The sequence below is a fragment of the Lupinus angustifolius genome, chromosome LG13 (genome assembly GCF_001865875.1).
Source record: "Lupinus angustifolius cultivar Tanjil chromosome LG13, LupAngTanjil_v1.0, whole genome shotgun sequence".
Classification (NCBI taxonomy): Eukaryota; Viridiplantae; Streptophyta; class Magnoliopsida; order Fabales; family Fabaceae; genus Lupinus; species Lupinus angustifolius.
The window spans coordinates 6,775,480-6,803,425 of record NC_032021.1 but is presented as its reverse complement, the minus strand read 5'-3'; the positions used below and the strand labels follow the sequence as shown (position 1 = coordinate 6,803,425).

The 27,946-nt window shown below is 34.3% G+C and overlaps 2 protein-coding genes across 3 annotated transcripts in view; one reads left to right on the top strand and one right to left on the bottom strand.

The window, feature by feature from the left end:
* LOC109325635 (probable receptor-like protein kinase At4g39110) overlaps positions 1-26,831 on the bottom strand; it is a 27,562-nt gene extending 731 nt beyond the window's left edge. The window contains exons 1-2 of one of the 2 annotated variants that reach the window (XR_002105171.1): positions 24,049-26,831; positions 3,600-3,609 (exon numbers count right to left, since the gene is read on the bottom strand). Coding sequence is in view for 1 of the 2 variants with exons in the window: in XM_019558108.1 (XP_019413653.1) it covers positions 24,116-26,713 (2,598 nt within the window). In the remaining variant the exon portion in view is untranslated. Of the gene's footprint in view, positions 1-3,599; positions 3,610-23,784 lie in introns of those variants that run through there. The other variant, XM_019558108.1, reaches the window with a different exon arrangement.
* Positions 16,028-23,288, top strand: LOC109325636 (SUMO-activating enzyme subunit 2-like). The gene is made up of 11 exons (XM_019558109.1): positions 16,028-16,390; positions 16,477-16,566; positions 17,994-18,077; positions 18,154-18,372; positions 19,024-19,125; positions 19,624-20,082; positions 20,216-20,445; positions 21,766-21,859; positions 21,954-22,133; positions 22,202-22,299; positions 22,608-23,288. Exons 1-11 carry the CDS (start codon positions 16,352-16,354, stop codon positions 22,930-22,932), a joined length of 1,920 nt encoding a protein of 639 aa, XP_019413654.1. The 5' UTR covers positions 16,028-16,351; the 3' UTR covers positions 22,933-23,288.

The window sequence follows — 27,946 nt, the reverse complement described above, 5'->3', positions numbered from 1 at the left end:
GGGGAGGGTTTAGGAGAAGGATTCCCTTGTTTGGGAGTTTAGTGGAGGAGATGGGAGGGTTTGAAGGATTTTTCAAACCCCCTCAAACCCTCCAAATGCCAAAATACCTAGTTCCCCAAATTGGGATGTTTTGGGAGGAAAATAAGCCAAATTACCTAACTACCCTTACTAATATTATTCTATAACATATAATACATAACATACTATTGATTTTTTAAAGGAGGAAGAAGGGTAAAATAGTTTTTTTGTATTACATTAACCCTCCATCCCCTCCTATCTAAATTCCACACTACCAAACAAGGGAGGGTTTTAGTTGGATTTGCTCTCCCTTCTCCTTCCTTTCCTCCTCCCTCTTTACCCTCTCATCCCTCTCCTTTTCTTTCCCTCCTAACTCTCAAACAAAGCCTTAGGGTTGAATTAGTTTCAAGTCTATGTCAGAATTCAAAAAAAATGATCATACCAATGTTTAAGGTTTTTTTTGTTCCTTCACCCTTTTTTGGGTAAAGAACTAATCAATTTCAGATGTATGACTGTCTCTTCCAACATTTAAAGTTAGGTAAGAGATAAATTTTTCAAAACCCAACTCGACTCATATTCACCTCTAGATTTGGAAATTCTCTATTTTTACCATGGGTTTTGGTATAGTCCCCCATGTTATTGTCTCCTCTTTACCCTTATGTGATGCTTCTGCACGCCTCCTACTTCATATAAAAATATATTCCTAAATAAAGTTATATAGACTAAAATTTAAAACAATAAATTATGTAAAATTTATTATGAGCGATAATGATAACTTTAGTTCTAAAGATATTGAAGTTTGAATGTGGTTGTTTAATAATTAATTATTCATGATTTTAGGTAGGGTGAGCTTGACACATGTTGGGACGAGTTAAGTATATTCATCATCTGTCCTTAAATATTGATCGGGTCAAATTTAAATTCGAACCCCTCCCTAATTAGGATGGGACGCGTGAGGGACGAATCCAAAATAAGACGGATCAAGATATGAATGAGTCTGAGTTGGAAAAAGACAAAATCACAAATATATATTTTTTCCTCAAATCTTTAAGCATGCATAATCAAAATCATCACAATCTGTATATAAACTCAATTAAAATCTGCATATCATATAAATAAGTATATAAACTACAAACCGTAAATTGCATCCCTTAAACTAAAAACTATCACAATCACGTGACTAAAATTTTTAGAAGAGTTTGAAAATTTCAGAACAGTTAAACTCTCAAGTGTCAACATAAGCTGAAGTGTTCTTGTAAATAATAAAAAAACACATGAGAACTAAAATGACAATAACATGTCAATAGTCAAAAGTTCACACAATAATGAGTACAATAACTAGCTATTAACTGAAAAATGAAACTTAAAATAGAGTTAACAAAGTAAACAAAAAGGGTAAGGAAAATTAGACAATGAGAAAATGGTAAGAAATAAGGATCATATGATAAATAATGTGGATATGTTGTGTGAGCTTACAGGTATATGAGTTATGTGAACTGAACATAATGAATATTATAGATACTTATTCAACTATTCTTGATATATGACTATAAGGGAAGAGTCGAGTGACAACATAGACCTGAACCCATCCTTTTTTGACGACAGGTGTATCCCTTTAATTGAGTCTATCCTTTTTTATTTATTTAGATGGGTCAGACTTATCCCTAAGTTATCAGGTTGAGACAGGTCAGGTCGAATCTACAGGTCGGGCCTGACTGATAATTTTAGGTGATAGATAAAGAGATGCTAGTTGGAATATGGTTGTTTAGTAGTTAAAATGTGTGCTGTTGTCAGAGGTGCAAATAGATAAGTCTTTTTATAAAGGTCCTATAATCTGCACTATAATTGAAAATTGTTAGACGTGACCTACAAAGTATGATAGACTATGATTTAAAAAGTCAACTCAACTAAACAGGACAAATCTTGAAACATCAAAATGAGTTTTTAAGTTTTTTTTTTGGTACTATTAAAGATATCTTTAACTTTTTTGGGTAAGGAACTAATTCATTTTGATGTTTGTGGTTACCCCTCCCAACAAGTGTCACTCCCTGAAATTGAACATTCAATCTTGGAAATCAATGAGACCTTACAACACTAGACCAAGTAATGATTTTTTAAGTTTGATAAGCTAACCCAATTAAATAAACAGTGAGATCAAACTTAAAAGGAAACCAACAAAAATCAGGAACTACATCAACTTTCAAATTAATTCCTATGGATAGTTCAAACTCGACAAGGGTATCTGCCACAATATTTCCTTCCCTAAAGATGTGGTTCCAAACATAGTGATTATTTCCCTCCATCAAACTTTTAATCAGCCAAATGAGAGCATGCACTGAATGCGAGTCTTGGCAACACTGATCAAGGAAACAAATAACACATAAAGAGTCAAATTCTATAATCACCTTCTTGAAACCCCTATACTTTAAGAGTTCCAAGCTAGTAAAGATTCCACATAATTCAGCGTAAAGAGCAGACCATGTCGTGTAAATACAGTTAGAGCAATTATATTGAATTTCGTCTAAATAATAAACAACTATTGAATTTTAAATAAAAAGAAATATTTACATGTAAAAAATTTCATTCTCATTAAATAACAATATAAAAATATGTAAATACTTTTTGACCTTCTTTTGTAGCTTTTATCAATTTATACTTCAACAAAAAAGCTTAGAGCAAACATGGAGACAAAATCCCCCATCTCATTCTTATTTAGATTTCATATTTCATTTTTTCTCTTCTCATAAGAGAGTGGAACCACACAAAAGATGAAGAATTTGATATTTAATACGATGAAGCGAGAATAAAACACACCTTTTATTTACAATTCGATTCTCCTCACAGAACAGGCACACACCCTTTTTGTATTTAAAAACACACATTTTCTTTTCTTTTCCCTTCATTCACTCTTATTTATATTTATTAATTTTCCAGTATCAGCATTACTCATATTTACTGCTCCTTAAAATACCGTAGTTCAGTGGAAGTCTATATGTTTTATGATTTACTTTAGACGTCATATATAGTTTTATGCATAATAAAGTTGATGATTTATTGTTCTATTTTGAACTTGTATATTATAACTATTGTGTTGCAATTAAGGACTTTGGATTGATCTCACTAAAGAATAAATATGGACCAGTTGGAAATAGACATGTTTAAGATCATATTGCATAAAATTTTCATGTCACTTATCCATATTTGATCTATGTCATTGAGTATATTGGCATGGTGATCATCGTGGTCGAGTCATGCTTGAATGTGATTAAGACCGCAGTGGTTCTATAGTTGATATATGAGATGAACCAGATTGTATTAAGGAAAAATCTAAATATAAATAGTGTACATATGCACATCTAAAGAATATGTGATATAATTATTTTAATAAAAATATGAAGCTCAAGTGGGAGATTGTTAGAAATTCATAATTTCTAATCAGTGTTGCCCAATTGCGGTCATAGCGGATGGCGGTGGCGTTTTTTGGGCTACCGCCATTAGCGATTTGGAAATTCCCGCCATATGGTCGTGTCCGCCTTTTGTTAAAAAAGTCGTCATGTCGGTGATGGCGGAAATTTAATCACTTCATTGACAGTTTTTTTTAAAAAAATAGGTTGGGATAGGTTTTTTGGGCTCATTCATGAGTTAAAAATTAAAACCCTAACTATTTCTATTTTTGCATCTTCACTCTATTGCCTCTCTCTCTCAAAACTGCCTCCACTGCCTCTATTGCTCCACCGCCACTGCCTCTGCCGCCGCCACCAATACCACCATTTATAGGTTTGTTAACTCCTTTCATTGCTTTTCTTTTTCTATATTTTTCGTTATCTTTTTTTTCTTCCTGTTTTCTCATCTCTTCATCTATTTTTAATTTTGTTTTTTACCTTTATAATACTTTTTTTTTCTAGTTTACATTTTTTTGCAGTTTATTTTTCTAAGATTTTATTTTTCAGATTTTTTTGTCCAAATTAGTTGTTTTTTTCAGTTTACTTTTTTTTAAGTTTGCTTTATCACATTCCAATTATCATATTAGTTATCACATATTTTTCCCAACAATATTGTAATTATGAATTATTATATTGGTTATTATATTGCAATTTCACCTAATATATTGCAATTATCATATACAATTTGTCACTTAAATATGTTGTTTGCACTTTTGTAGTAACTCTTCATAATGTCCAACCAAGGTCAATCATCTTTAGCTACTAGAAGGTCGAGAGATGTTGGTTGGAAATATTGCACATCACAAACAGAAAAAGACACAAACAATGTGATCTGTAATTTTTGCTCTAGTACCTATAGATGAGGAATTACTAGATTGAAGAATCATTTGATGAAAGGTCAGGCAATGTTAAGACATGTACTGAGTGTCCCAAGGAAGTTTGAGAAGAACTTTGGGCAATTTTCAAAGAAAAACAACATAAGGATGTTGCAACACATCAAAGGGTTGTGCAAGATGCTAGGGATATATTGGGTGATAGTGATGAAGAGTGCACACTCAATGAAGGTCTTGAAGAAATAACACAAACAACTAGCAGTGTTGTTGGGAGGAAAAAGAAAGGCCTAATAGATCTTTTTTATAGAAAGTTAGAGACTGCAAGTAAGAAAGAGAAGTTGCGCCAAACAAATATAAAAGAGGCTATAGACAAAAAAGTTGTGTGACGGGTCCACCAATTCAAAGCTCGACTTTGGTATCAAGTTGGCCTCCCTTTCCATTTGGTAAGGTTGGACATCTTCCGTGAAATGCTTGAAGTTATCGGAAAGTTTGGACCATATTTGCCACCTCCAACCTACTATGCTATGAGAGTCTCACTCCTATAAATGGAGGAAAATTACACAAAAGACTTGATGAAGGATCATAAGGTGAAATGGGAAAGATTTGGATGCTCCATCATGTCTGACGCTTGGACCGATAGGAAACAAAGATGTATTATTAATTTTCTAATGAATTCGACTGCAGGGACAATGTTCATCAAGTCTGTGGATGGGTCTGACTTTGTAAAAACCGGCGATAAAATATTTGAGTTGCTTGATGTTGTTGTGAAGGAGGTTGGAGAGAAAAATATTATGCAAGTTATAACAAACAATGGGAGCAACTATGTTCTAGATGGTAAGATGTTGAAAATGAAAAGACCAAAAATTTATTGGACCCCATGTGCAGCACATTACATAGATTTGATGTTGGAAGATATTGGAAAGCTTCATAGGATCAAATTGATAATCAAAAGGGTTATCTCTTGTTGGCTTCATTCTCGGTCATTCTAGTACTTTGAGTTTGTAAACACCCAATTTTGATCGGGTAATTTAATTTTTCAAAAAATTAAAGTAATAAAGTGTTGAGTAAATAAATAATGAATAAAGATTAATTTAAGAGTGGCAATTAGACTTAGTAGGCCCATTAGGTTAATATTGTAACCATAATCACCCCTATATAAACACTATTTTAAAAAAACACTAACAAGGGTCATGAATCTTAATTAAAAAAAGGCGGTTGGAGTGCAAGTTGAAATTGGTGATACTTGGTGCCTTGCTCGGAACTCCTCTCCGTCCATAGCCTGCTTCCATACCAACAGAGGCATGTAGATTGAAATTCTTGAGGGTATGACGTATGTGCTGTGAGTAGGTTGTTGAGGTAAAAATGTGCTTTCATTTTTTTTTTTTAATTTCTATTTTTTGTATATACTCTTAGAGTTTGTGGGTGTTAAAACTCTCTGACAGCGTGTATAGGGGGCTTGGATTTTTATTTCACCTTTTAATTGTTGAGTTTTGTTTTTTAGTTAAGATAAGATTACTCCTCTTATGATTTTATTGTCATATTAAAGCATTTCTTTTCCACCTAGTGTTATATTATTATGCATAAATGGCTTCTATACTAAATTGTTTAAAAGAATCACATATGTTTGTTTATAAGTGTATGCTATTTAGTTTAACCAAATGTTATGTCATAAAATATATTGATTACTATTTGTTACATAAAATGATAAATAGTTAACGGTGGTGCATTATAGTTAAATCTGTTCATTACTGTGGTTTAAAGCGGTATAAGTAGTGTATTATAAGTCTTGTGTCTTGTTCCATTACCTTATCTTGTAAAATTTTAAATAAGTTAATTAAATCAATGAGAGTTAGTGCACTATGAGACTCGTACCCTGTCACGTTACCTTAAATTGACATTTTCAAAAAGTAAGTTAATTAAATCAATGAGAGGTAGTGCACTATGGGACTCGTGCCCTGTCGCGTGACCTTAGATTGACATTTTCAAAAAAATAAGTTAATTAAATCAATGAGAGGTAATATACTACGAGACTCGTGCCCTATCGTGTTACCTCAAATGACATTTTCCAAAACAATTTAATTAAGTCATGGATAAGATAGTGCACTATGAGACTCGTGCCCTGTCGAATTATGTTATCATATTATAAAAATTAGGATAAAATAAATAATTAAAGAATATCGATTAAACAAATATTTTTGAAAGAACTACGTAACCTTGATTTCTCTTTTACAACTAGAGATACGTAGGAGTAGATATTCCCCTGTCAGACATAAAAAAATAAAAAAAATGTTTTTTCTCTTTCTTTATTTTGTTTAATAATGTGAGGGTAAAATTAATGTTTTGAATAAATATCTACATAACTGATCTAGGTATCATTTTTATAACGGGCGGTATGAGGTGCCTAATACCTTCCTCATCCGTAATCGACTCCCGAACTCAATTTCTATTTTTGAGCAAATCAACCATATTTTCAAAAATTGGTTTTTCATGTTTTCCGTCTAAAAACATCGATGACGACTCCATTGCATTTATTTGCATTTCTCGTCGCGCTCACGAAGGTGAGGTAGCGACATCATGGTGACTTTAATGGGATTCCTGAGAGTCAGACCTTTTAAAATTAATTGTGTGAATATTTAGTTCATTATTTTAATTTTATCGTTTCATTTTGTTTTTGTTTTGTTGTCGTTTTTACTTATTACTTATTTGTAAACAACTTTTGTATGTATAGTTCGTGTTTTTAGTGTTATGTACAGGTTTTGGGGTTATTGTTGGGTTTTATGCATTACTATGTTGAGGTTTGTACACTCCCTCATACACTTCATTGTTCATGTATTGTTACTTCGGCTGTCTACCAGGCCTATTCACCTATTGTTAGCGATACATTGGCTTATCGTCATTGGGTCTTCGTGCATATTTCAATAATGCGCTGATGTATCACTCGAATTGTTATTGGGTATTATGGATATGACTCATATGGTGTCTCGCACATCTTCGTGTCATATTCATGATATCTGAGTCGTCAGCTTCCACTAGTGATGGCAGTCCGGGGACCTAGAGGAAGTCTAGTACCACCAAATTTTGCATATATGGACATTAGAACTTCACCCTAGAGTACAACCTTTTAGTCCGAACAAACCTTGTAAGATCAAACACCTTTGTATAGGACACGAGAGTATACATTTTTTTATTGTTATTTATTATTCGGCATAAAGTCGGGAAAACTTTCATCCCGCAATCGTAATGACTCACTGTCACATGAGTCTGAATGAATTAAGGTACCATTGCATTTTGATATCCTTGTGCCGCGATGGAAGGCTCACAAAAAAACATTTCATAATTTCATCCACATGCATATCATGCACTCATAAAAAATCATAATAGCATCTATATGCATGTCAAAAAAATCATAACATCAACATACATATCATGCATTAATTTAAAGTAAAAAACAAAAAAATAACGTCATAACATCCATGTGCATACCATAGACTCAAAATAAAATTCATTACATACTTGCATTCATGCACCCATGTAGAACTTTTGCATACAACCATTCATATAATTTCATGCATATCGTGTTCTAAAAAACAAAAAAAAAACAAGAAAAGAAAAAGAGGGAATTCACACGACATTCATGCTAGTGTAACATCCATTACATCACTTATGTGAAATGCATTACTGAAATCATACTTCCATTAAATGACTAATATTATCATTTTTCAAATCCTTTATCAAATGATGTCTTATTTTATATATCGTAAGACCAAAAATACTCAACAGAATAGATGCAATCATATTGTGGGGCCTGTGTGTTCTCTCTATGATTGTCGTCAACCATTTTACAATCTAGAGGGGTTATAACCCTAGAAAACGGTTGTGGGATGATTAACTTGTTATATGGAAAGTTCTTCATTTGATAACGGAAATAGTTTCAATAACTCAATAATTTTTTAAGCCAAACTCCTTTGGAGTTACAAATTCAAAATTGGAATCATTGCGCAACCTAGGGAAAACAACGCTAATCAAAGTCATATTTTTAATAGAGCTCGAACAACAATGAAGTCTAATAATTCACAAAATGAAGGAATCTAGGTGTCGACATATATGACGGGAAGAGGAGAAAGGCTCTACCATTGATCCTTATCTCCACCTTTTCATTAGTGCCTTGGAGGAAGATAACATGTTCATGAACAATGTCATCCTTCCAGATGAAGATAATGAAGTTTTAAAGAACTAACGATCTAAGCCGATGATTGACATAGTTGCATAGTAATTATTTGATTATGTTGTAATTCATACGCTTTGAATTTTCTTTGGACTTATATTTATGCTACTTGATACAATATCTTAGTGAATTTGCATGACTATCCAAAGATTCCTCATCATTCATCCATTTTTATCATCTTCACTCGCATATATTTACCCTTCTGCCATACCTTTATGAACGTCCATATTTCGTGTCTTATTTCTTCCCCGATGTTTCGCGCATTAACACATGTATCACAATTTTGTAAATATTTTGTCTAGTTATAAGGTACTTTGAACATTTATCAATTGATTCTTTCACGGTACCTAATAATCATCCCATTGAGTTTGGTGATAGAGAAGATGGTCGAGGAGTAAAGGAAGAAATAATGAAAAAATGGCAGTTAGGTTTCATAGAAATGTCTCGATATACAGAATGAGTGGCTAATGTTGTATTGGAACCCAAAAAATGAGAGAAACTGAGAATGTGGGTGAACTACCGAAATTTGAACAAAGCAAGTCTGAAAGATGATTTCCTCATCCTCACGTTGATGTTTTCGTCAATGGTGCGGCCATGAGTCATAAGTTATCCCTAATGGAAGAATATGTGGGGCATCATAGACAACAATGGTGTACGAGTTGGAAGTTGTTTCACCCATAGAAGCAGAGATTCCCTTGTTAAGAGTCTTGATGGAAGTAGAGCAAGAAGAGTCGATATGGGTTAACCTCAAGTATAAGCAATTGCTCATGATTGAAGAGAAACGGTTGGCAGCCATTTGCCATCATGGTCAATTATACCAAGGCAGAGTGATGAAGGCGTTTGATAAGAAGGTTAGTCCTAGAGAATTCGAAGTTGGGGACTTAGTACTTAAAAAGATCCTCCAAAATCAAGAAGATGCTCATGGAAAATAGACCTCAAGTTATGGAGGTCCCTAGATTGTCAAGAATGCATTCTCAAGGGCGACTCTGATCCTGCATGACATGGATGAGAACATTTTACTCAGACCTGTAAACATAGACGCGATTAAGAGATTATATGCTTAAAAAGGAAAAAAAAAGAAAAAAAAAGACAATAACTCGTTAGGTTGAAAACTCAAAAGAGCAACCTAAGAAAAAATTAGGGTATCAATAAAAGTGTGGTAGGTTGAAAACTCGAAAGGGCTACCTAAGCAAAAGTTAATGCAATAAAAATGCATTTTTTTCTTACGAGTCCATCATGCTATAGGCGAATCAAGATCACCCTCAGTTTGTGCATGAAGTGGGAATCATAGAAGTTTCGAGCAATATGGAAATGAGTAAGAAGTTCTGGGAAGAATCAAACAATGTTAGCATGATGGTCTAGTTATTCGGCTATCTCAGAAGAACAATTGATGGGTGAGCAATTACCTTATACTGGGGCAAAAAATTTGCAAAATTTTTGTGACTTGTTCTAGTCTTACAAGACATGGATGAAAATGTTTTACCCAAACCTATGAATAATGACACAATCAAGAGTGTCTATGACTATAAATAGAAACTTGAAATAAAAGAAAAGCACGTTAGGTTGAAAACCAAAATGGTAATCCTAAGCAAAAATTAGGGTATGAATGAGAAACTTGTTAGGTTGAAAACCCAAAAGGGCAACCTAAGCAAAAGTTAGGGTAAGAATGAAAAGCTCGTTAGGTTGAAAACTCGAAAGAGCAATCTAAGCAAAAGTTAGGGCAATGAAAATGTGACTCTCTTGAAAGTCTACTACTAATGGGGTAAGCCAGAATCCTCCATCCGTCTGCACATCAAGTTGGAATTGTAGAAGTTTCTAGCATTATAAGATGAAATATCAAGTTCTTGGGAGTACCAAACAAGGCTAGCACGATGCTCCAGTTATCCGGCCATCTTGGGAGGTCAATTCATAAATGAGCAGATACCTTATACTAGGGCAAACATTTTGCAAAATTTTGTAACTTATAGTACCTCTCGTAAGACATATATCCTTATATCTTCCTATTAAAATTCCTTGAATATCAATAGAAGAAATTTATTCATCTCCCTACTATACATTATGTGCGCTTGTTCACTTAGATAAGTCTCAAGTTATATAAATATGATATTTGAACTACATAATCAGGTAACTCTTATGATAATGTCTTTCACTATTGATTCAAGCGAAAAAAACTCAATAGAACTAAGCCTCAAGGTGTATATCGACGAGGAACGAATGATGTATTTTTCTGTAAGGAAAAAAGGCAGACCCCAGCAGATTCCAAAAAAAGAAAGATGATATGATCAATATCGGCTTGATTATTTATTGTCTACCGAGGAAGCGTTATGGTTTCATATCAATCAAACTTCATAATGATAATCAAGTTAATCACATATGTGTAACTCATCATACATGCATCACCACAAACATCTTCGCATTACTCATGCATCATCTGTATTCACATCATCATAAGGTGCAATAGGAAAGATTTGGACGCTCCATCATGTTTGACGCTTGGATTAATAGGAAACAAATATGTATTATTAATTTTCTAGTGAATCCGACTGCAAGGACAATGTTCATCAAGTCTGTGGATGAGTCTGACTTTGAAAAAATCGGCGATAAAATATTTGAGTTGCTTGATGCTGTCGTGGAGGAGGTCGGAGAGGAAAATATTATGCAAGTTATAACAAACAATGAGAGCAACTATGTTCTAGCTGGTAAGATGTTAGAAATGAAAAGACCAAAAGTTTATTGGACCCCATGTGCAGCACATTACATAGATTTGATGTTGGAAGGTATCGGAAAGCTTCCTAGGATCAAAATGACAATCAAAAGGGTTATCTCTCTTGTTGGCTTCATTTACGGTCATTCAAGTACTTTGAGTTTGTAAACACCCAATTTTGACCGGGGTAATTTAATTTGTCAAAAAAATAAAGTAATAAAGTGTTGAGTAAATAAATGATGAATAAAGATTAATTTAAGAGTGGCAACTGGGCTTAGTTGACCCATTAGTTTAAGAGTGTAACCCTAATCTAAACCTCTATGTAAACACTATTTTAAAAAGCATTAACAAGGGGTCATGAATCTTAATTAAAAAAAAGAGGCGGTTGAAGCGCAAGCTGAAATTGGTACTACTTGGTGCCTTGCTCGGAACTCCTCGCTGTCCATAGCCTGCTTCCATACCAACAGAGGCATGAAGATTGAGATTCTTGAGGGTATGACGTATGTGCTGTGAGTAGGTTGTTGAGGTAAAAATGTGCTTTCATTTTATCTTTTTTTACTTTTTATTTTTTGTATATACTCTTAGAGTTTGTGAGTGTTAAAACTCCCTGACAGCGAGTGCAGGGGGCTTGGATTTTTATTTCACCTTTTCATTGTTGAGTTTTGTTTTTTAGTTAAGAAAATATTACTCCCTCTTATAATTTTATTGTCATATTAAAGTATTTCTTTTTCACCTAGTGTTATATTGTTATGCATAAAGGGCTTCTATACTAAATTGTTTAAAAGAGTCACATATGTTTGTTTATAAGTGTCACTGTTTGTGTCTATGCTATTTAGTTTAACCAAATGTTATGTCATAAAATATAGTGATTACTATTTGTTACATAAAATGATAAATAGTTAACGATGGTGCATTATAGTTAAATCTGTTAATTACTATGATTTAAAGAGGTATAAGTAGTGTATTATAGGTCTTGTATTTTGTTGTGTTACCTTATCTTATAAATTTTTAAATAATTTAATTAAATCAATGAGAGGTAGTGCACTATGGGGCTTGCGCCTTGTCGCGTTACCTTAAATTGACATTTTCAAAAATAAGTTAATTAAATCAATGAGAGGTAGTGAACTATGAGACTTGTGCCCTGTCGCGTTACCTTAAACTGACATTTTCAAAAAATAAGTTAATTAAATCAATGAGAGGTAGTGCACTATGAGACTTGTGCCTTGTCGCGTTACCTTACATTGATATTTTAAAAAATAAGTTAATTAAATCAATGAGAGGTAGTGCATCATGAGACTCATGCCCTGTCGCGTTACCATAAATTAACATTTAAAAAAATTAATTAAATAAATGAGAGGTAGTGCACTATGAGACACGTGCCCTGTCGCGTTACCTCAAATTAGCATTTTCAAAAATAATTTAATTAAGTCAGTGATGAGATAGTGCACTATGGGACTCGTGCTCTGTCGATTTATCTTATCCTATTATAAAAAATAAAATAAAAATATCGATTAAACAAATATTTTCGAAAGAACTACGTGACCTTGATTTTTCTATTGCAGCTAGAGATACGTAGGAGCAGATATTCCTCTGTGAGACAAAAAAAAATTATAGTAAAATTAATGTTTTGAATAAATATCCACATAAGTGATCTAGGTACCGTTTTTATAACGGGCGGTATGAGGTGTCTAATACCTTCCTTATCCGTAACTGACTCCCGAACTCAATTTCTATTTTGAGCAAATCAACCATATTTTCAAAAATTGGTTTTTCATGTTTTTCCTCTAAAAAATATCGATGACGACTTCATTGCATTTATTTGCATTTCTCGTCGCGTACATGAAAATGAGGTAGCGACAAAGTTTGATAAGACACTTCACAAAGAAGAGGGAGTTGTTGAAGCATGCAGTGACCCACTTTGCAACATCCTTTCTATCTTTGGAAAGACTTTATGAGGAGAAGACACATTTGAGAAAGATTTTTGTCTCAGATGAGTGGACAAGAAACAAATTGTCCAAAGAAACCAAAGGAAAGAAAGCAACAAAAATTATGCTTATGTCAAGCTTTTGGAAGAATATAGCATATACAATGAAGGTTATGAGACCTCTTGCGAAAGTGCTTCAGCTCGTGGATAGTGAGAAGAAGGTAGCCATGGGTTATATTTATGAAGCAATGGATAAGGCTAAGGCGGCCATTATAAAGGTATTCAATGAGAAGAAGAACAAATACAAGGATGTCTTTAAGATCATTGATGAGAGATGGAATTGTCAGCTTCATCGCCCATTACATGCGGTTGGTCACATGTTAAATTCGGAATATTATTATGCAAATCGCAGTATGGAACTTGACCCTGAGTTTATAGGTGGGTTGCATGCTTGCCTTCATAAGTTTTCACCCAATACACAAACAAAATTCATGATGATGAAGAAGATGCAAACATATAAAGATGGTAGTGGAATGTCTAGATCATCCACAACTATAGCCATGAAGACAAAAATGGCACCAGGTAAGAAATAAAATATCTTTGACTTTACAAAATATGTTGTTATATTTAAGTCAATTGCTTAACAAATTAATTCACCTTTGTAGCTGTATGGTGGAGAACATTTGATGCATCATTCCCAAATTTGCAACAATTAGTTATAAGAATCTTGTCTTTGACTTGTAGTGCATTGGGATGTGAACGCAATTGGAGTGTTTTTGAACAAGTAATTATTTACTTATATTCCTTTTGGGTTTACCTTAAAAAATTATAAGTGTCTCATCTTAGTTATTTATTGGAATATTGCAGATTCATACCAAGAAAAGGAATAAGCTTGATATTAAAAGAATGCATGACTTGGTCTATGTTAAATACAATCAAGCATTGAAACGGAGATATAACATCAAGGATGAAGTTGACTCAATCTCCCTTAATAACATTGATGAATGTAATGAATGACTTGTTGGGGAGATGGATAGTGATGATGATGAATGTGGAAATGAGAGGGTTTTTAAAGATTGATGATGATCTACAATGGGATGTTGTTTATATGGCTTCAGGGATTGGAGAGCCTAGAATGAATACAAGGCATCAAAAAAATAAAGAACCCTATACTTATATGTTCAAGAGGAAAAGCTAAGAAAGCTAAGGGTGGTTCTTCACCATCAAAAAATACTTGAAGAACTAGATGAAGGAGTAGATGAAGAAATGGACCATGGACAAAGTCAAGAAGAAGATGCAACTTTTGAATGTAATGACTCGGGTAAAGAAGAAATTGAAGGATATGTTGCTGAGTTTGCAGCTGTGGAAGATGATGTTGAGGAGGAAGATGATATTTAGAAAATTAAATCTTTTGCATTTTATATTTGTGCTTTCCTTCGATTTTTAGTTGGGAGTCTTTACAAGACTTATTAGTATTGTTTATGTTACTTTTTAGTGATCTTATGAAATTATGAGACATTGATATTTAATGATTTTTATTAAACTTTATGTTATTGTTTGATTTTTGTGTTATTGTCTTTATTATTTTATTTTTCCTATTATATTATATTTTTTATTTATTTTTTGTCAACCGCCATGATGATGTCCGCTATTTGTCTGCAACGCCATCCGTAACGTTTTTATGGCTAAATTTTGACAACCGCTATGGGCCGCCATCTACCATTGGCAACATTGTTTCTAATTAAGGTGGACATCATATTCAATACAATTTTATTAGTTATTTATTTTTTGGTTACAAAACAAATGATCTAATTTCTGACAACCTGTACGACTTCTAAAATTGATAACAAATATGGACTTAATGAGTGGATACCCAAATGGTTAACTTATAGAAGGTAATGAGAACTCCACATGTTAACACATAATGAACGATTATGATCCCAAGACACCAAATCACAAATATTTTTCATCTCTCTCCATCAGAGAGAGAAAACGAAGGTCCAAAAGGAATTAAGGATTTGATTGAGGAAGATCATCATACCAAAACTCTCTCAAAAGGTATATCAAATGAGTAGATGAGAAAATATGGATTCAAGGATTCAGATATGACTTTGTATCATTGTTTTATATAATATGTGAGAATCAAGAGATTCAAGATCCTATGATTTCTATTTCACCGATCATTAGGAAATAAGTAACAAAAATAAATTACGTCTTTTGAAAAGATCCTATAACCTACTGTATTTAGAAATTGTTAGGCGTGACCTACAAAATATGATAGCCTATGTTTAAAAAGTTTACTCAACTAAAGACAACAAACCTTGAAACATCCAAATAATTTTTGAAGTTTGATAAGCTTACCCATTTAAATAAACCTATCATATATAACATGATAATAATCCATTGACATACCTACCTCTACAGTTTGATCAATTTATCAGTATAATATATTTGTTTATATGCATGTAACTATTGCCTATCATAACTTTAACATGAAAATTAACTTTATTGTTCTTTCAAATAGACTTCTAAGTGACACCAAGGTACTAACAAATTGAACTTTACCCCCACATACCCCCACAATAAGTTAATCATAAAAATTGAACTTTATATTTTTAGTTTTTTCTAGGATCTAACAAGATACTATAATAATAGATTAACATATTATATGTATTCAGACCTTAAGTTACCATCAAATATATTAATATTATGGATTAACTTGAACTAGTTTATTCTCACTCCTAGTTATAACGTTAGAGCAACTAACAATATAAAAACATGAAAATTTACATTCTCATTAAATAACAATGTAGAAATATGTAAATACTTTTTGACCTTCTTTTGTAGCTTTTTTCAATTTATATTTCAACAAAAAAGCTTAGACCAAACATGGAGGCAAAAACATCCATCTCAATTTTATTTAGATCTCATACTTCATTTTTTCCTCTTCTCATAAGAGAGTGGAACCACACAAAAGATGAAGAATATGATGTTTAATATGATGAAGCCATAATAAAAACACACCTTTTATTTACAATTCGATTCTCCTCACTCAACAGGCACACACCCTTTTTTGTATTTAAAAACACATTTTCTTTTATTTTCCCTTCATTCACTCTTATTTATATTTTTCAATTTTCCAGTATCCACGATTCTTCTTCTTCTTCCTCCTCTTCTACACAGACAAACTCACTTTCACTTCCAATGGCTTCTACGCTCCCTCACTTCACTGCAGATATTAAGGTAAAAAAAACCCTCTTTTCTCTTCTCTTCTTCAATTGCACCATAGTGTCGTTTTAATGCCCCAGATGTCGTTTTTGTGTTTTCAGGGAGCAAAAGTGCTCATGGTTGGTGCTGGTGGAATTGGATGTGAGCTTCTCAAGACCCTCGCTCTCTCCGGTTTTTCTGACATACACATCGTGAGTACCCTTCTTTTTAAGGGGTCAAAGTTGGTTCCTTTTCTTATTAAGGATTTGTTTATACTATTTTTTTAAATTAAAATTTTCAGTTACTTGTCTAGGGTTTTTTGTATACTTGGGTATTTCATTTTTTTGTTAAAGTTTCCAGCTTTATATGTTGCATGAGATGGGTGTTTGAAAAATTTGGCGCCTTGGTGTGTTATTTTACTAATGTTATTATTTTTTTAAATTTATTTTAAGTAATTTCTTTGTTTGTTAAGTTGGGAAGTGTGTGTGGTAGTGAGAATTGATTGATTCTTGTTCACTTTGAAAAGATTGAACTGTTTCGAGCTCTTAATTGAAGTGTTTAAATTTGCAAATTGATTTTTTGGTTGAGTTGGTAGCTTGCCTTTTGTTTCGGTTGGTCATTTCCGTGTTCTTCTTTGAATCTCCAACCTTTGAGTGTTGGTGGCTACATAATTTTGTAGTCTCAAGTAATTTTCTGCCTTGGTGTGAGGATTATTAATGTGAAAATAACACATGGATGATTGTCCCGTGTGGAGGGAGCAATTTGGGTGCTTACACGGTTGCTTTTTGGCGCTTTTATGGTAATCAATGTGAAACTAGGGTATTGGTTTGTGGGGTGGTTGCTGATCTTGCAATTTGGTTTGGGGGACCTTGAGTTTTAGTTGCTATATAATTGTAATCTACAAGGATCTTTGAATATCATATTGCCTTTTAAGAGTAGTTCATGTTTGTGGTAAGGAATGTGACGATAGAAGTATATCGACGTTATTATGACTGATAGCTGGAAGTGGGGGTTATAGGTTGATGGAAAAGGAAGATCTGCTGACTGTTGGATGATACCTTACCCAGAATGAGTTTCGTGTTACACTGTAATGGAACTGCTCGGAGTGGAATGTCTCTGCCATACATATTTTGAACAAGGATCTGACATTTTATTGTTTGAATCTTACCCCTTTAAAATTTTGTTGAAAACCAGAATTAGTAATGTCATTTGTTTTGCAATTCTTTTCCAGAGACCACTTCGCATATTCCTGTTTAGGGAGCGCAAGAGTTATTTAAAGGGTTGAAATGGGTTGAAATCTATCTCAACTACCGCAATGTTTCTCTATATCTTCACATGCTGACAAATAGGAAAAATTTATTTCAAGAATTATACTGTACTAATTTGAAGAATGTTATGCAAGTTTTTACTTTCTACTTTTGAGTTGATACTTGTTAGTCTCGCTGTCAGTAATCAGTCAACCCTCTATTTAGTGGCAGTTGTAGTAGTAGCATTTACTTGTGGGTGTTAGTTTTGTGTGTATTAGGAAGGAGTTGACTAAAATATGTCATTCACACATTATCTCTTGAACTATCTGTGTGGGTCTTAAGCTAAGATGTTCTTTGAAACATTAAAATGCCTTTTTATTTTCAATGTGCAGATTGACATGGACACCATAGAAGTCAGTAATCTAAACAGACAATTTTTATTTCGACAATCACATGTTGGACAATCCAAGGCCAAAGTAAGTTAATCCATTATTGCTTTTAATGATTATATTGGTTTCAGTTGTACAGCCATCTGATGAAGTTCTTAACCAGGTTGCTAGAGATGCTGTCTTAAAATTTAGGCCCGGCATAAGTATTACACCATACCATGCAAATGTGAAAGATCCTGACTTCAATGTGGACTTCTTTAAGGAATTTAATGTTGTTCTAAATGGACTGGACAACCTAGATGCACGCCGACATGTGAACCGCTTGTGCTTGGCAGCCAATGTTCCTTTGGTTGAAAGTGGAACTACTGGGTTCCTTGGACAGGTAATTAATTGTATTTATTGGGTTCTTGATGACTCATTCATTTACTATAGGAGGTTCTGTTTCAGCGTATTAAATCGATTCTGCTTGGTATTTATTGGGTGCTTGATAACTCATCCATTTCTGGATTTCATGCTTATTGTTATTATTACATATGCTTAAGGGTTAATTTATTGACTTAATATTGATTAATAATTATCTGGTCATCTTTATACTGTGAGAACTGGTTTTTTCACTAACCGGTCTGACTTTGTTTGGCATTTTCAAACTTTTTTTACCAGCTATTTTGTATATATATTTCTTCAGTGATTATCCTTTAAAGTCTCAGTGAATGCTCCTTTTATATGCTTGTTTTGAAGTTTTGTCTGAAATAAATTGTGGTTAAATGTTATTAATTCTTAATATTTATATTATTTTAGATTTGATTTGTTCTGTTGTGATATTTGAGGTCATTTTTCTGTTTGAACGTCTCAATTTCTAACATCTTTTGGGGAAGTGCATGTCAATTTTGTTTATTAATTATTACAATATACTAACGTTCATTACATTTGGTGGTTGCACATGTCAATTATTCAATGTACATTTTGATGGTTGTGATATACTAAGATGCAGCTTTTCCATCATATTTGTGATATAGTTAGTAGTTGAAAGCAGGTAACTGTACATGTCAAGGGAAAAACGGAGTGCTACGAGTGTCAGCCTAAACCAGCTCCCAAGACATATCCTGTTTGTACTATCACAAGTACTCCATCAAAGGTATGGTCTGGCTTTCATTTTCATTTGTACGCCGCAGGAGTTCGTTGCGTTCTAAATGGAATTTTTTAGAAACATTTAGAAGACTAGTACAGGTTGCTTTTCAAGAGCCCTACAAGATTGTAGATCGTTAAAGATGAGTCATTGAGTTGAGTCGTTACCATGCATATATTGACTTCATATGCTCCGACCTTGGGTCATCCATAGAATAATGTGGATTTTCATTGTATGGAATCTTTTATAATGAATTGATGTATTTTGATGGATGGTTATCAGGCAGTTAATTTTTGGCCCATATTTTAGTCCATTTGTTGTTTCCTAGACAATGGATAAGTTTGTTTCTCAAGCTATTAGATTTCCATTATCAAATTGGACATTGATTAGAATTATGAATTTCATTTTTCTTACAACTTTTGACTAATGGGACTAAGGCTTGGTAGTTGTTGTTCTGACTAATGAGTTCTAAGCTTTCATCTATTTAATTTTTAATGTTTTTGGCAGTTCGTTCACTGTATTGTGTGGGCAAAAGATCTACTTTTTGCTAAGTTGCTCGGTGACAAGAATCAGGAAAATGATTTAAATGTAAGATCAAGTGATGCTGCCAGTTCATCCGAAAATGTAAAGGATGTATTTGAACGTAGGAAAGATGAGGACATTGAAGAATACGGAAGGAAAATCTTTGATCATGTGTTTGGGTATAACATTGAATTAGCTTTGTCTAATGAAGAGACATGGAAAAGTCGTACTAGACCAAAACCTATATACAGCAAGGATGTCTTGTCTGAGGAATTGGCTCCACAGAATGGAAATGTGGCCAATAATCATGCATCAGATGATGGATTATCAGTTTCTGCTATGGCATCTTTGGGCATGAAGAATCTACAGGATATCTGGAGTGTTAAAGAAAATTCTAGAATATTTCTAGAAGCACTGAGACTATTTTTCACAAAGAGGGAAAAGGTGTGATCTGGCTCTTGTTTTGTTGTGTTGTTGTTTTGAGCATATTAATAATCATCTACATATTTCCATCTAGATGCTTAGCGGTGAACCTTTTGTCTTCCATCATGTTTTATTAGAATGTATTTTTGAGCAGGAAATTGGCAATCTGAGCTTTGATAAAGATGATCAGTTAGCTGTTGAATTTGTTACTGCAGCTGCAAACATTCGGGCTGCTTCATTTGGCATCCCCCTGCATAACCTTTTTGAAGCTAAAGGTATTGCTGGTAATATTGTGCATGCTGTTGCGACAACAAACGCTGTTATTGCTGGGTTGATTGTCATTGAAGCAATGAAAGTGCTGCGAAATGACATTCAAAGTTATAGGTATGATTGATTCCTTTTCCTGCATATTCTATGTTTCACATTGGTTGTATAGTTGTACTACCCATAGGTGTCTACTGTTCACAGAAATAAACGGAGAAGTAGTTTTGTTGCTGTCTTTATAGGTTTGAGAAACATTATTAATCATGCCTTGAGGAAGAATGATACCACTGTCTAACCTTTTGACAAAGGAAAACAAAGTTCATAGTATAATGATGTAGTTAGTGCTAAATCTAAGAAAATACATCCGGTTTACTTGTATTTTGTTTTGAATATTTCATAATTATAAGTGCCATGAATGTTCCATCATAAATGATGTTCACTAGGTGAAGTCGACAACATGGATCTAATAAATGATGTTTATTGACAAAACATTGATCTCTAAGTATTTCCTAATTTTTCCGTCTATTGTTTTTCTTGGTCTCCCTCATATTGACATTTTACCGTCTGACATTCGGTCTCATATAGCATTGTGGGTCTTATAGTTGTGCGGTTAAATTTTCCCTCAAACTCAAGTGACACATGTTTATCACATATGACACCTGAAGCACCCCGCTATTCCGTCCACCCGGCTTGAATCCTATGATTTTCATCTCCCTCAATTTCCCCATCACATTGTATGATTGTCGCTAGATACTCAAATATAGTGACTTGTAGTATGATATAATCTCTAATGTTCTCACTTCTATGGTGGGATTTATCCACTTCTTGCTAAATTTACACTCCATATACTCCGTTTTACTTCGACTTATATGAATGTCATATTCTTCTAAACTTTGTCCCCACATTTCTAGCTTTTCATTTAATTCCTCTCTTAGATGGCTTGATGCTCCAACTAGGACATATAATCCGCAAAAAACATGCATTGTGACACTGATTCTTGGATATGTTCAGTAATGATATCATCCTTGAATATGTTGACTTAACCATTAACTTCAAAGAGGACATGAGTGATGCTATTATTTGGTGCAGTTTTTTATTTTTTGCTGAAGCCATTGATCTTTTACAGAAAGTTTGACTGTAGATTAGCTTTTGGACAAAATTGTTTTCATGGCCTTTTTATGGGTTTCAGCACAAAATATTTTCCACAAAATCCCATTATCAGATGTGCCATGGGACTCTATGGAGCTCTTTTTTTCTTCTCTTTTTTTGTATCATATTTTAACTTCAATTCACGTTTGTAGGCTATCTTCTCTGTTATTGTTTATGCTGAGTTCCTATAATAAATTCTCAATCAATGTACTATTCTTTGTACTTTACAAGTTAGTGTTAACTTAATTTTTTCAATAATGTGTTTTCTAATCTTATTTGGTCATCTCATAGAATGACATATTGTCTGGAACATCCATCAAGAAACATGCTGCTTATGCCAGTGGAGCCATTTGAACCTAACAAGTCCTGTTATGTTTGTTCTGAGGCATGTCAAATCTTCCCTCGTCTCATTTGTTGCCTAAAAATAAGACCATTCTTACAACTATGCTCACTCAATATACTGTTTTTGTGGGAAACAGACGCCTTTATCGCTTGAAGTAAACACAAACCATTCGAAGTTGAAGGACTTAGTTGAAAAGATTGTCAAGGCAAAGCTTGGAATGGACCTTCCTCTTATCATGAATGCTTCATCTCTTCTTTATGAAGCTGGTGATGTTGAGGATGACATGGTTCCAATTTATGAAGCCAACCTTGAAAAAGTAAGTTCCTTGTCTCTCGGTTAAAATTGGCATTGCATTTTATTTAACCTGTTTTCTCGCCTTTTCAGGTTCTATCCGAGCTTCCTTCTCCAGTAACAGGTGGGACAATGCTTACAGTAGAGGATTATCAGCAGGAGCTCAAGTGCAATATTAACATCAAACACAGGTTTTTACTGATCCCTATTTTTGTACTTTAAGCCTGAATTAAGGTACTTTGTCTTTTCTTTCCGTTTGTAATCCTTTTATCCTTTAGCTAGGAAGCACAGACACGTGTTGCAGATGCATTTATGTGGATAAAAATCATAAAATAATTGAAAGACAGACAAAAGTATCTTAAAAAGTATCAAAATATCCATTATGATAAGTATCAGATACTGGTATGGCAACCGTCTTGAAGTATTTGTGGTTCATAGCCCGGTAGTCTTCCCTGCACTGCCAAATTATATTGTTCTATTGCTGTTTTTGTATTAACAGAGAGGAGTTTGACGAAGAGAAAGAACCTGATGGGATGGTTCTCTTAGGATGGACTCAACCTGTGTCAGTACCAGAAAGTAAGGACAAGTCTGTTGGTAATGGCGCAAGCACGTCAGATGCAACAATAGCAGCTGCAGAATCTGAAAAGGATGATGAGATAGGCATAGTTTCTCCCTTGAAAAAGAGAAAACTTCATGATGATTCCGATGTTTCAAAAGCTGTTGCTGAAACAAAGAATCACAAGCAATTGCAAGTAATCGACGATGAAGACGATCTTGTTGTGCTTGAGGATAATCTAGATGGTTTTAAAAAGAGAAGATTGTGAAGTTACATGCATGAACTGAAATCGAGACGAATTCTTACATCCTAATTTTGTATTGATAGGGAGGTTTGGAGATTCTTTTGGCCATAGTTGTTAGTTCTGCTGCTATTAGTTTTTTTTGCTTCAGAAAGTTTCAATCTTTCTTTCACCCTTGTGTTTTTTCTCTGTACATGACAAATTATAGCAGCAGCATGTATTATTATTCTTGCTGAGCCTGACAGAGAGGATCACTGACCTCACAGATTGACTCTCTCATACTTGAGATTAGTGAACAAAGTTTTGCAAACTGGGTATCTTATTCAATTATCAATTATTCTCATGTATCTATATCTTAGTATTGAAATGTCATTTGTCTTTCACCAAAGCTATCTTTCTCATGTTACGACATAGCAAAATTGGTCAAGGACATTGCAATCTTTCATGACTTGGAGATTGTCATATAAGTTATACAAAACTGAGAGTAGAGGTTATATGAAAACAATGAAATCCAATGCTATAAATGGATGATGATGTCTGGTTGGAACATACAAATTATGTGAAAAATATATTATAGAGGTTATATGATAACAAAGAAATCCATTATGTGAAAAATATGTTTCTTAACTGTTTGTATTTAAAAGTTTGAATCAGCATGCCTATATAAATATATATTAAAAATAAATGTAAGTCTGTGATGCAACATTGAAAATTCCAACATAAAATAAATGTAATTTGACGCTGTTTTCCAATAACAGTAGAGACTAGAGAATCTCAATCCATAATTTAATAAATGTAAGGTTGTGATTTGACACTGTTTTCAGATAACAGTAGAGAATTCAACAATGTTGTCTTCTACAAATGTAAGGGTCCATTCACTACTCCAAGTAGCTAGTTTCATTGAATTTGTTTCTACAATTACTCTCTAAAAATTACATAACAAAATACTACAAATTCAATAATATAAGACCATATGATTCATGGTACTAATGTATATATACTTACACACCAGTAGTAGGTTAAATCTTATTACATATCTGATACATATGTTTGCTACCATGAAACATTATACACCACACATGGTATACAACAGACAGACAAGTACAAATAGTATCACACACCATTCACAATACAAGAATTTTTTGGTCACAAACCTTTTATCAGTTCATTTGAGGAATGTTCCATTCATAGAAATAAATTTTGGATTTCATCACCTGCCATTAAGATCAGTGAACTGTGCAAACATTGCAGTTCCAGAATGGTCATCAATAGTGTGTGGTACTTGTGCTGAATGGTTGTTATTTACTTCTGGTTGCGGAGTAGTAGTCGCAGCTGGTGGTAGTGGTGGTGGTGGTGATGTGTCATGGTCTTCTGAGTTGATGGAAGGTGTGGAAGCAGGTGAGGAATTGGCCTCATTCTCATCCTCAGTTTTTCCTTGTGTGAAAGCTTCTTGAAGCTGCAATGCATACTCCAAGTTCCATAACACATCTCCCATTGAAGGCCTATCAACTCCATAATCAGCCAAACACTTCTCAGCAGCCTCAGCAAACTTCTTCATTGATTCGGGATTGATGTTACCAATAAGAAGAGGGTCAATAATTTTGTCAAGCAAGCCCTTCCTCTTCCATTGCATTGCCCAATCGGCCAAGTTTACTTGTTCGCGGGGCAACTGAGGGTTAATGGCTGGCCTTGCACATAGTGCCTCGAGAAGGACCACACCGAATGAGTAGACATCCGATTTTTCTGTCAATTGCTGCCTCCTGAAGTACTCAGGGTCAAGATAACCAAAGCTACCCTTCACTGCTGTGCTAACATGACCTTGGCCCATAGGTGCATCCTTTGAAAGTCCAAAATCGGATACCTTGGCCGTGAAGTTTTCATCAATCAAAATGTTGGTGGTCTTGACATCGCGATGAATGATACCTTGTGCTGTTCCAGTGTGAAGGTAGTGAAGGCCACGAGCCGATCCAATACAGACCTCTAACCTTTGCTTCCAAGAAAGAACCGGCAAATTCTTCCCATAAAGATGGTCTCTGAAATGTCCATTAGGCATGTACTCATAAACCAGGATCATCTCTTCATTCTCATCACAATATCCGATCAAGGACACCAAATGTCTATGTCTAAGCTTGGACAACATTTGAATTTCTGTCTGGAATTCTGTTATACCTTGTTCTGACTGTGGATTTCCTCTCTTGACAGCCACTTTAGTCCCCTCATCAATCACACCCAAATACACATTGCCGAATCCACCAACACCGATAATGGCCTTGGAATCAAAGTTCTTGGTTGCTTCCTGCAACTCTGCAAAGGAAAAATACCTTCCTAATCCCATTGTTGATGAGTACATGTTACCCTTGCTGCTACTAAAGCTTGTATCACCGGCATGTAGAGGAAGTAACCATGAAGAAAAGCTATTCCTCTTTTGCCAATCCTGAGGCCTCTTGTGCCACTTGATCACCATGGCACCAAGACCAACAAATGCTCCAAACATCATGGCAAATCCAACAGCTGCAACTGTCCCACGGTTCGAACCACCGATCTTTCTTCCATCAACACCAAATTCTCCATCCAAACTATCCACTGAGTTGCTCAACTTCATCACCTCTATACCATTCACAATGGCATTGGCATTTCCACCCTCAGCCTTTGCTGGCCCAACCTGAACTGATAGTCCCTCAGTCATCAATGTTGCATTAACCACAATGTCTTTGTAATACGGTGTTGACAAGGCACCGGTAATAGCCGATAAGTCCAAGTTAGAAATTGCCATTTTCCCATTGACATAGACATTGAAGTAGAGTTCATTAAGCCCTTTGCTGACAATGTCACAGAAATGCAATCTAACAAGGTAGCTAAAAGAAGTGTCTACATCAAATTTCCATGACACATTGAAGTTTGGCTGATTAACACCAGCATCACCCATCTCAGTGGCAGAAGCATACACAGATTGTGGTGCAATAAGAGGAGAAATTGTTGGTGTGTCAATAGGGAACTTAATTGCGTTTGTGGCGATCGAGACACTTTTTGCCAAGTTCTTGTTTGTGAGGAAAGGCTCATCAGATTCCCAAATTCTTCCAAGGGTGTCATTTGATGAGGTGATCAAGGGTCCTCCATTGTTGAGCCTATAAACAGGTTGGATACCATAACTCGTTAGGCTAGAGAAGTCGCCGACTGGGAAAAGGGCAGCCGCGGTGTCAAAGATAAGGTTACCAGGAGCTGAAACAACCTCAATGGCATTGATAAATGCAGCAGAGTTCTTCAAGGGAATGAAGACCAAGGTGAATTGTGATTCATTTGCATTGATGAGGTACTCCTTTAGTATTGGCTTGTCATTGTTATTAACATTGAAACTATGAAGAAGCACATATGCATTTGTGTTAACAGAGAAAGTGGCCTTCTGAAGATCAAATACATTGTTTTTTATCGGATAAAAATGAAGCCGAATCCAATGATATCCCGGCTCAGCCAAATGGAAGGAATACTTAGCTTCCTGAATGAAAATCCTTGCAGTCTTGTATATAGGTGAAGGAAGACTAGGATCATCTTCAGCTGAAACCTTATAGTCATCATTGGCTTGTAAGAAAGAATTAGCTTGAGGGTCTGATTTGAATTGTCTTCCATCAGGAAGAGTAGGTGCATTTTCGGCACCGCAATCAATGAGTATGCTATCTTTAGGAGTAAAAGATGAATATGCAGGAAAGGAAAAGGTCAAGAGAAAAATGGCCAGGAGGATAACCATCTTGAAAGATGACAAGGAGGATAGAAAGCGCACCGAAAAGTTGTGTTTTTTTCCTATCTTCCCCATACCTCCTGGGGTGAGAGGTGAAGGGGTGAATTGGATTTAGAATTTAGAGTAGTAAGAAGCCTGAAAAAGGGTGTATATGGATCCCCTATAATGGGGTTGTTTTGCTCTCTAATGCTTTTGGTGGATAAAGGAAGGGATGACAACTATCACAGGACTTTGAATTCCTTGTAATTAGGCAAAGAATGTGGAAGCAACATTGTGGTTTAGAGAATTCTGGTTCATGACTTGTTTTGGCTTTATTTAGATATTTGATTATAATAGAGAAAGATCAAACCATAATGAAAAATAGTTGATTAGAACAAGTCAAACATGCCAAATGTTGCAGCCACTTTTCTAGGAATTTGGATTGTTCATGCACAAAACATGAGTTTTGGAACATGTCTGATGGTGAATGTTATAGATTCTATCTCTCAGACAAGTCACAACTTTTAACTATTCTCTACCAGTTTGTGTCTCATTCTCTACATTAAGAACAATGTTAACAGACACCCTTTTCCTACTAGGTGGAGAACAGTATATTGAATGGATATAATAATAACCATTATACATTATAAACTGGAAGATTTTTATAGTAATTTCACTAAATACATTACCTTTTATATCTATCATGACTATAAGTCCTAAATACTCCCACAAGTTTTTAGAAATTTTATGTTCTAATTTTTCTAAGAAAGAAATATGCATGATAAGCTTGATGGACCAAAACGTCTATAACTAAAGAGTTTATATTACTAATCATTGCTCAATTGAACCTCAAACACTAACATCTTAAGTCTTAAAATCTTGAACCGGTACTTACAAGTTCTTTGGCAATTTTCTTTAGAGAGATTCTAGTGAAGACTGACTGAAAGAGACTTTTTGATACTCTCTTATGTAACTGTACGTATAGAACATGCCGAGTATGTATATGTGAATCTGAAATCTCCCTCCATTAATATTCACTATAGGTTTTCACTCAATGTAAGTAATATCTCCTTTGGGATACATGACTGCCCCTCCAACAAATGTTATTATAAAAAATTGAACTGTTGTTTATCTGTACATCTAGTGAAGTCTTATACAACTAAACCAATATTTTGTTGGTAATTCAGTACAAGTTGTGAGTGTATGGAATTTCTAGGAGCCAAGAATAATAACCGGCTAAAAAAAGAAAATGGGCTAAAGCTAATTGAATCATTAATAAAAAATAAGTTGATTGGATAATAAATCGAAAAACTATGAACAAAAGTTTAT

What these genes read in the sequence shown, in the direction of transcription:
- LOC109325636 (XM_019558109.1), top strand. Translation starts at nt 16,352, where the DNA reads ATGGCTTCTACGCTCCCTCACTTCACTGCAGATATTAAG. An exon ending in GTTTTTCTGACATACACATC is followed by an intron (nt 16,567 to 17,993) that starts GTGAGTACCCTT and finishes TTCAATGTGCAG; the next exon opens with ATTGACATGGACACCATAGA. An exon ending in TTGGACAATCCAAGGCCAAA is followed by an intron (nt 18,078 to 18,153) that starts GTAAGTTAATCC and finishes GTTCTTAACCAG; the next exon opens with GTTGCTAGAGATGCTGTCTT.